The sequence below is a fragment of the Primulina tabacum genome, chromosome 12, assembly GCF_025594145.1.
Source record: "Primulina tabacum isolate GXHZ01 chromosome 12, ASM2559414v2, whole genome shotgun sequence".
Classification (NCBI taxonomy): domain Eukaryota; kingdom Viridiplantae; phylum Streptophyta; class Magnoliopsida; order Lamiales; family Gesneriaceae; genus Primulina; species Primulina tabacum.
Window position 1 is genome coordinate 36518141 of NC_134561.1, and position 10040 is coordinate 36528180.

Here is a 10040-nt window from a genome sequence, read left to right on the forward strand (position 1 = left end):
AAAAATATTTTGATTAAATAATTATTTTTAATATGTTGTAATTAAAGGTGATTTTCGAAAATGGGCTTTGTAGGGTATTTTTACTCGTCGAATCATATGTTAAACCGATATGCAAATTTTAGCAAGTCGGGGGACTTTTTGATGGTTCAGTCAATATTTTCAAAAACATACCTAAATGAAATATTTTACGGGAGTGTTTTCGGGGTTGATAGGATTATTTTTTATTTCATAATGGACCTAAAATCCTTTTAATCTCATTATTTTTAATTAAGGGCTCATTAGCACTAAATATTAATTAACTCTAAACCCTCCCAAACCCTATACACAATTCGACCACCCCTCCCCATTCCAGCAGCAGCATTTCGAAAGTTTCGTCAGCTTTTCCTCTTGGTTTCTCTCAAGTTCTTCAAAAGATCTCTTCCCCGTCTCTTCGGTACACGTTCTACGCGATTATCTCTAAGTTTTCGAGCGTAAATACGTAAAGTCACGCTTATATCTCGTTTTTCTTATCATTCACATCCTTATATGCTGATTTGTATTTTTACATGAGAACATCTTAGATCTATCATGTTGCATTGCAATTGCATGGTTTTGACACGAAATATGCATATGTTTTGGCATGTACTCACGTTTTCCATGGCTTATGTGCAAGGGGCTGCTAGATCTAGGCTCCAAGGGGCTATACAAGTCGAGATCTAAGGTGACTAAGGCTGAGAGTGCATTGGTTCATGTCTAGACAAGGGGCCGATCGATTTGAGGCGTGTAGATGTATATCAGCCAGATCGGGTGGAAAAGGGAGATCAACCATGTAGGGTTCGTTCCAAGGCCTTGGGATGGTCCGTGGTCTGGTAGTGAGGCAAAGCGAAGATAGAAGCTAGATGGCGGGAAATGGCAAGTTGGTGGCTAGATCGGGTACTTCACGGTGGAATCGAGTAAGTTGCGTGCATGGGGCTAAGGGCAGTGGTTAGGTCGGTCCAGGAGGGTCCAGTGGTGAGCTAGGAGAGGTTGGTTTGAGTCTGGTTCAGGTTGATTGAGAGTAGGGTAGAGTTTGGCTTCGGAATTTGTTTGGGGTTTTGGTCGTAGGGGGTGGCGCCGCAGCACTGCTCACTTGGCGCTCCAATGTTCCTCCCTTGTAGTGCCGCAGCGCTGGTGCATGGCGCCTAGGCACTTACCAAGCGCCGCAGCACTACGTCGCCAGCACATAGGCGCTAGTCCATTATACGAGGGATATTAGCTTTTAGCGCTATTGTCTCATTTGGGTATTGATATGTCATTATGACCGAGATTAGTGAGGGTTAAATTGGGTCATACGAGGTTTGATTAGGAGTCTTTGAAATATGGTTTAAGTTTGGTTGGCTTCAAGTCGATTTAGCAGTCCGGCAGCGCCCCGAGAACTAAAATTGCATGATTAAAATGTTTATGCTTATTATGAATATGATTTTTTATGAAAATACGGAAAATACAATGCATGCTTGGTTTTAAGAAAATGTACGTATATGCATGATATTTATAAGTGATGAATACAATGACATGTTTTTGAAGGAGGGGAATTGGTTATGAATAATACGAACACGAACATGAATATGTAAGACCAAGGCTCAGTGGATGGGTAATACTGTCGCTGATGTCCCTACCGACGGGTACCGCGGTTATATGTAGATGGATCCATCGACTAGAGCTGATACGAAAGTCACAATTAATGATCTGAATTCAATAAAAAATGAACACATATATGTTGATATGATAAGATATTTTATGAATACGCTTATGCTTTGACATGTTATGTTTAAAAGTTCATGCCTTTAAGTTCATGAAATGTATTTTTATTATAGTATTTTTCACTGTTGCATGATACGTATATGTACTTGTTATCACGATTCAGGTGTGTTGAGTCTTTAGACTCACTAGGTGTGGATGATGCAGGTGAGTATGATGATGTAGAGAGTAGAGACGTCGAAGATTGAGTAGGCGGAACTGAGTGTGCGCACGTTAACCCGAGGACCATACTTTTTCCCCATATTACGTGTTTATGAGTTAGGAGTAAAACATTATTTATTTTATACATTTTACATATTTTATATGTTGATGGTTTGACAGGGTTTTGAACGTCACATTTGAGTTCTTTTAAAATAGTAGTTTAGGAATTTGACGAGGTTAATTTATTTAATTGCAGTATTTTTATTCAGTTGTTGAATGATTCTTTTTAATGCATGTGTTTGAGTAATTTTCGAAATAGCTTACAAAAAAAATCTAGTAGTATTTTAGTAGTAGATTTTACAATACATGTTACAAATATTTACAGAGATACCATTAATTATATAAACACAATACATTTGCTCCTTTGCTAGTTTATGTTGAGAGGATTGTTGAGTTGGTGCAACTTTCACTCCAAAAATTTAGGCAGGATAAATTAAAATTTAGTTTTGATATGTAGTTGTCTATTTGATTCAAATTCATCCAAAATTATCTCTTTTAAAAATATAATTTACAAATGTGTGCACATGATCCTAGGATCGAGAAAATTTGTAAAATAACATCGGTCAACTATTTAACTAAGAAAATAACATCCTCATATAATTTGCATATTATTTATTTTTAACTATGTTAACGATCAACTCTTTGATTTTAGTCCACTAACTCGTACTTTTGTTCACATTTGGTTCTTGTATCATAATAAGTTTAACCTTTTTTTTTTTTTGGTTGCAGGACAAGCCTTGGAGGTGCAAAACAACTTGCTAACCAAAAAGGTAACACGGATATTTGAAAACGGTTTTTGAAATATTTTGTATTTATATTTTTGGTCATGTGATTTGGATTTTTTTTTCATTTTTAGTTATGTGATCTGTCAATTCACTGCTCGAAAACACGAAAATATTTTAGTTTATATCAACATTTTAAATTACATAATTTGATGAAATCGATGTCACGAGCTACATGAATATCAGGTGTGCAATATGATTTCATTGAATAATTTTTTAGTAGAAAATTAAATGCTTTTTTTTTTTCCTGGTGGTTTTCAAGCATAATTAATTAGAGAATATTTTGCTGAGTTTGTTTTATGCTTTTTGTACACTTCTAAAGATTATATTATGCATATTAGAGAAAATTTAGCTAGAAATGCTAGTATACAGATTATGTGTAAACCTTTTTCGTTATGTTATCGATCGTCGATCATAAATTACCCGAATTTTCGTGGATATTTATCTGATGCAGTGACCAGTGACGGAGCCACATTATAAAGCCCGGGTGGCCCAATTTTTTTTAAAAAAATTATAAGTAAAATTTGGATTAATTTGATATCAGTCCGGGTAGATCAATTTAAAATATTAAAAAATTATAGAGTTTAAGATTTTAACCCAGGCAGAGCCATATTCCTGTTCCGCCACTGTTCTCAAAATGTATTATGTTAAATTCTTGTATTAGAATTTATGTGGCCACCATAATGTAAATGGAATTAATTAGTGATAGGTATGAATGATTTGAGCACCAATTTGTTCAACGTGGGCCAAACTAATGTCTAGAAAAATTGCTAAATTCACGGGGATAGAATAGAAGAAAATGACAAATATGGAAGGCTCCAATTTCTTTATTAATTTATAGAGAAGAAGAGATGCATGTCGATTGAAATATAAAAGGTTGCCAACCCAAATAATTAAAGAAGATGACAATGTGCATGCAACTCTTCAAATTATATATATCGTTGACAATTATATAATACATGCACGTCTACCTAATACCAATATTTTCATTCAATTCATATATACAATATACATACACACACACATATATATATATATATGTCATATATGTGTGTGTGTATGTGTGCGCGCACATATATACGAATATGACAAAAACTTGTGTCAGACGATCTCACGGATCGTATTTTGTGAGGCGGATCTCTTATTTGTGTCATCCATGAAAAAATATTATTTTTTATGCTAAAAGTATTACTTTTTATTGTGAATATTAGTAGGGTTAACCCGTCTCACAGATAAAGATTCGTGAGACCGTCTCACAAGAGACCTACTCTACAGATATTATATAATCGTAATATGAATGTAGTTAATTTATATCTAGGATGTAAATATGTCATAAGTATAATGTTCTGTTTATACTACATTATATCAGTATCATGTTCACCACTTATTAAATAATCATTTGATAAAACGATCAATTATCTCATAACACGTAGCAAACGATATATTGTTCGTTGCTCTCAAAATAATGATGATAATTCGTACATCAAACATGCCTCACCCCTAAATTATTATTATTATAAATATATATATACATATACATATATATAGATATATAGAAATGTCAACGAGAGAATTATATAATTCATCCTCAGTTCTTTTAAGTCACCATCAGTCTTTGCGTCATCTTGTTTTCATGGAAGCCACGTTTGGGACAACTCACCATTAGGAAATTAGGGGACCAAGAAAATGATTTGCATGACTTTTTAAGATTGCAATACTCAATACTTAACCACACGTATATATGCTAGACTTTTACATACATGATTATATATATCAACAGGAATACAGTTTCTAGCTCACCTTGAACCAATACAAGAATATGTCGGGCTGGTGTATGAGTCGTGCTGCGACTCGTGTCTGTATTCGCGTCCGCTCTCGTGTTCGTGTCCGTTCGCCTTCCCAACATTATGAGAATACTGCGAGTTTTATCAAGGAAGAAGAGAAATCCGAGTTGTCGAATCAAATCAACAAATTGGGTTTGGAAGGTAGTTCATCTGCGTCTGAATGTGGGAACAGAGTCATGGTCGTGGTTGATTCGAGCCCAGAGGCTAGAGGAGCGCTGGATTGGGTGCTCTCTCATACTGTTCAAAGCCAGGATAAAATCATTCTTCTGCATGTTGCAAAACAAGGTACTAGCACATCTTTTCATTTAAAGAAGTATGGCTACAAGTAATGGGCATATAATTATACTGATGAAGATAACATTATTTCATGATTCAGATGCAACAAAAAATGGGGAAACCAATCAACCGGCGTATAATCTTCTTCGCTCGTCAAAAAGTATGTGCCAGTTAAAAAGACCTGAGGTGAGCAGAAAGTTCATATTTTTCTAGACCACTTATAATGATGTAGAGAATTTGTTCCGTATAAGAGAGTCACAAATCGCGTGTAGCTCACACGTGATTGAATAATAATCAATATACTTGGAGCATATACAAAGGAGTAGAAAGTTCATCCTACCTAACATTCTTAATGGTATTCCAAGTACTTTTGAGTTTTCAAGATTTGTCTGAGTTTACTAAAGCGCCTGTAATGAAGAAGCATATAATAGTATAATACAAACTACATGCATTTCCTGCAACTAGAAAATAATGAGATGAAATCAAGATTCTAAAGGGTAGTAGATTAAGATGCTTTCTTCACATGAACTAGGTGCAAGTTGAGATGGCAGTACGAGAAGGAAAGGAAAAGGGACAAATTATCGTTGAAGAAGCTAAAAGACTGAAGGCCTCACTGCTAGTTCTGGGGCAGCAAAAGCAATCACTGTTATGGCGTCTACGGTTGATATGGAACATAAAAAAAAGAAACCGAGTAGTTGATTACTGCATCCAATATGCTAACTGCATGACAATAGCTGTAAGAAGGAAAAATAGAAAATATGGAGGCTATTTGATTACAACAAAGCGGCACAAGAATTTTTGGCTTCTTGCTTAGTAATAACTGTTGAGATTATCATTCAGTTTTCATAAGTATGAAAAAGTCCGGGGAATCAATGATCTTGTAGTTCCATGCTCAAGTTACCTGAAACTGAAATCAATCCCAAAAAACACATGATAGGACGTATCGTTACAAACTTAAATGTATCATTACAGCATATTGGTGCACAATATTTCCGTGGATACATTTTTTGCACAACAGTGAATTTTAAAGCAATGCAAGTTCACATACCAGCATCTTTTGCTTGGTTATATATGCAAACTGACAATCCAAGACAATGCAAGAACAAGTGAATATATGTATCACATTGAAAAGAAGATTAAAAGTAACTTACGAAAACATGCTAATCGTTCATGTGTCACTAGTAAAAACAGGAAACAACACTGGGAAAAGAAAGCCTTACCAAGGTAGTGGGCAACAATAGCATCTTTCATGCCATCAAAATTTTCAAGTCTTCCGTAGTCTTGATAAAATTGGTTAGAGCGACCACCAAAGCTACAATAAAAAAGGTTACCAGGTATCTCAAATTTCAAATCTCACAATTCACAATTAAAGAAATTTCTGACGTAAAATAATCACAAACATTACCACTTCCAACAACAAAAATGTTCTCTAATCAAAGTAGGAAAATTGATTGATATACATTTGCACCCAGAATATATGTATTGAAGACAAAGACGAATGCACCTTAACCATTTACAATATTAACCATGAATGAATTGTTCATTCAAAGTCAACAACATAGATATCAATTACTATACAATTGAATCAGCAGCATTCGTTGGTATTTTCGGCTGCAAAGTTGTATTTAATGTACCTCCTAATTTCCTATGACTAAAGTGTTCGCAACATCTTCTTCCATAACTTAGTTGTGTGTAGCTGTTACCACTGCAACTTTTCTCCGAGTGAGAGCTAATTCGACATTCCCATAAGCACTTCGTCTCGTCATTGCTTTTTATTATAACACTCTTGAGGAATCAAATTCTTCTCTATGGGTTTTCCCCAACAAGGGACCCTCCAGTTGGTCCAAATAAACGTCAACTTCCATATACATACAAATCCTCATCTAAATGGATTCATTTGAAAGCTTCATGAGAGTTCAGGTTATGACAAGGTGGTCTGTAGACAATTCTTTGGAGTTGATCATATCCGGCAAGTACTCCTGCTCCAGCCATACCGAGTAGCATGTTAGCTGTGATTCCCCGAAACAGCGCAGTGAAACCTTCTAGGCGAATAATTTCAAAAAACGCATGCTTAGCATTTCGATATTTCAATGATTGTCCAGATGTCAGCATCATTCTCCGTCTTAGTGTGTCAAATGGGTATGCACAGACCCCAGAGACAGTAGTCACACTCCAACCTAAGAAAAAGCTAGCAAGAAAATTGTCCTGCAAATTTGAATTAGTGGTGTTTATTCTTTAACTAATTTATAAAAATCAGGCAAACAAAATTATGCAAATATAAGACAGCAAATCAAACATGTAGGCCACTATAGTATATGTACCCAAACACATTTACAATATCTGGTCCAAACAAAATTTCACATAACTTGTGAAAGTCAAAAAACACAAGATTTTTGCGCGATTTTTAAAATGGGTTCAACATATTAGAATTCATAATACAAAGCATCATGAAATGATATAGATGCAATTCACATCCAAACAGAAGACAATTCAAGGCAAAACAGTGCCAGAAAAAGAGACCAATTCACCTTAAATGGTCCAACCAGCACAATAGGTTTCATCGTGTCGTAGATCCCAAAGTACATTCCTCGATAAAGGGTAATTCCCAAAATTGAAACCCCAAATCCCCTATAGAGTCCGCCAATCCCATCAACTGATAAGGTTTTACTGTAGACATCTATTATCCCCTTAAACTGGCGTTTACCATTGATAGGGCACTCCTTAGCATCTGTGGCCAAACGAGTCCGAGCATAATCAAGGTGATATAGAAATACTGAGGTGGTTGCCCCAGCAGCACTTCCAGAAGCAACGTTTCCAGCAAACCACTTAAAATATCCATCTTTCTCTTTTGAACATCCAAAGATGCTTCGGAAATAACCTTTAAATGCAAAGTTAAAAGCCTGTAAACAATTAAAGCAGCGGCTCCTCAGGAAACAAGGGTGAGAGGATTCTCAGCATTGTAATCCTTTTGTTTTTTAAATCCCTTTTCATTATTAAAAAACCCAGAAAATATAAGAAAAATACATAAGCCATATGTAAGTGTTGGAGATGTAAAAAACGAAAAAAGAAAACCACGTAAGGAGGTGAAATTTGAAGGAAAATGAATTAGAGCAGATAAAAATTATGAGCAAATAATCTACCTGCGTGGGAAAATATCTTATAACATTGGCTTGGTTACCCCTCCAAAAGGACAAAGTACCCTCCTCTCTTAAGACCCTCTTGAAACAATTCCCAACACCTAAATAGGGTCTTTGAAGCTGTCCTCTTTTCATCAACTCTCCTTGATTCTGCAAGAGAAGCTTCACCCTCTCAATTGGAGCTGCGGCACTTTTTGCTACAACAGCTGCTGCCCCTCCCATGAGGAAGTCCACAGAAAATTTCTCAGAATGTGTTGCCATCTCAGACCCCCTTCCTGTTTGACTCTAGTCCTACACAAGTTACCAAACAAGTATGCATCAATTACTATGTACACACACAGCTTATCTAGTTTGTTCCAACGAATGAAAAAATGAAGAGGTTAAACGAAAATGCCGAACAATCTACTCACACGAAGATTACAAAGTGACCAAAAATCGTAATCCGTATAATCTCTCTACTGCACTAATAGCAAAATTTTCCAGCATCATATCATAATCTAGGCTTTTTATTATTTTTACTTAAAAATATGAATATGAAATGTAAAGGAAATGCTATTTATGAAAAAAAAAACATAGCAAGACAGGATCTTTAACATCCATAAAATATATTTTAGCATGCATAAAAAGTATCTAGATATTAAAAAGAAAATAGAACTATACAAACGAATAGCTTGTCAAATCTACATCTTCAAGTGATAAAATAGGGTAGATTAACCAATTTCTTATTTTTTCAGTGCCAAAGATTCAACCGAAAAGGAATACGTAAAAAGTATTTATTAAACAAATATCTCTAATTCAAAAGGATTCCCACTTAGACATCCTTATATTCTTCGAAGAAATATCTAAATGTATTTCTTGAGGTTTTATCTAAAGTTGCCTCCCAACTCTTTCCTCACTTCACTCAACAGCTAATCATATTCTACAAAATTCATACTTCAATCCAAAAATTATCAATTAAAATGACAGGTCATCATACAAGAATCACCCAAAAGATTTCAAAGGACCCGAATTCAAACAACCTTGATAACAACCAAGATTGTGTCCATGACATATGGGGAACAAATTCAAGCCAGAGGTAACATCAATAATCACAAAACATCATTCCTCCATCTTGGTTCTTGAGGATTTCAAACAAGGCATAGATACAAATAACTCACAGCAATTATACACCTACAAACGCATGTAGACACGTCAAAAACAAAAGTTTATGAGCAGAGAAACGTGGAGAGACTTACGAAGGATGGGAGAATCGTCTTCCACCACCACAAGATGAAGGTGAACGGGATTTTCTTGTCCTTTCGGTACTTTCAATTACGATTCTTTTTTTATTTTCTTTTTTTTTCCTTGTCCCAGCAAATGAAAAGGCCTAAATTTTAAATTGTTAATTGTTTGAAAGGCCTTGAAAATTTTGAATAATATTAAAATTATTTCGGTGGTTTATATTATATTGGTAAATAAATTGATTTTTTCTTTAAAATAATATATAATAAATCTCACTGTTAAAATGTTGCACCATCAAAATATAAGACAAGTTTAGGGTGATTCAAATATGATCCGATTTATAATTGCCGTGAAAAATAATATTTTTCTGTATAAAAAATAATATTTTCTTATAGTCGAGTCAAATAAGTTATTGGTCTCATAAAATTGATCTGTAAGATAATCTCATAAGAGTTTTTACATTCAAATAAATACGTGCTTTAGAGCTTATGTTCTTGATATCTATTTGACACTAACATGGATGTAATTGCAAATGACATTGTATTTCCAACTTAGTACGGGTTGTATTTATTTTCATATTTTGATTTATGAAATTTATTTAATTGATAAAATAAAGAATGATAATATATAATTGAAAAAACATTTTTTTATTGGATGAAATTTTTGAAATGCTATTTAAAATAAAAACACAAAGATATCATATTAGACATTTTTACGTATTAATTTTATGAGACACATTTCCGGCTGACCCCATCCGACTCAACTCCTGAAAAGCTATTATTTTTTATGTCGTACGGATATGA

The 10040-nt window shown here is 34.5% G+C and overlaps 2 protein-coding genes across 2 annotated transcripts; one reads left to right on the top strand and one right to left on the bottom strand.

Annotated features, from left to right (window-relative positions):
- Positions 1 to 4295: 4295 nt before the first annotated feature.
- LOC142520559 (uncharacterized) lies at positions 4296 to 5718 on the top strand. The gene is made up of 3 exons (XM_075623590.1): positions 4296 to 4888; positions 4980 to 5065; positions 5412 to 5718. Exons 1-3 carry the CDS (start codon positions 4579 to 4581, stop codon positions 5691 to 5693), a joined length of 678 nt encoding a protein of 225 aa, XP_075479705.1. The 5' UTR covers positions 4296 to 4578; the 3' UTR covers positions 5694 to 5718.
- Positions 5719 to 6229: 511 nt separating this feature from the next.
- LOC142520558 (ADP,ATP carrier protein ER-ANT1) lies at positions 6230 to 9417 on the bottom strand. The gene is made up of 4 exons (XM_075623588.1): positions 9252 to 9417; positions 8020 to 8307; positions 7408 to 7779; positions 6230 to 7084 (listed from the first exon to the last, which is right to left on the bottom strand). Exons 2-4 carry the CDS (start codon positions 8275 to 8277, stop codon positions 6773 to 6775), a joined length of 942 nt encoding a protein of 313 aa, XP_075479703.1. The 5' UTR covers positions 8278 to 8307; positions 9252 to 9417; the 3' UTR covers positions 6230 to 6772.
- Between the last annotated feature and the right edge of the window lie 623 nt (positions 9418 to 10040).

Bases quoted from the DNA above. Each gene is read 5' to 3' on its own strand.
- LOC142520558 (XM_075623588.1), bottom strand. From the start codon at position 8,277: ATGGCAACACATTCTGAGAAATTTTCTGTGGACTTCCTCATGGGAGGG. The intron at 7,780-8,019 runs GTAGATTATTTG...AATTGTTTACAG, and splicing joins TAAGATATTTTCCCACGCAG to GCTTTTAACTTTGCATTTAA. The intron at 7,085-7,407 runs GTGAATTGGTCT...TCAAATTTGCAG, and splicing joins TGCTGGTTGGACCATTTAAG to GACAATTTTCTTGCTAGCTT.
- LOC142520559 (XM_075623590.1), top strand. From the start codon at position 4,579: ATGTCGGGCTGGTGTATGAGTCGTGCTGCGACTCGTGTCTGTATTCGC. The intron at 4,889-4,979 runs GTACTAGCACAT...TTCATGATTCAG, and splicing joins TCTGCATGTTGCAAAACAAG to ATGCAACAAAAAATGGGGAA. The intron at 5,066-5,411 runs GTGAGCAGAAAG...CACATGAACTAG, and splicing joins GCCAGTTAAAAAGACCTGAG to GTGCAAGTTGAGATGGCAGT.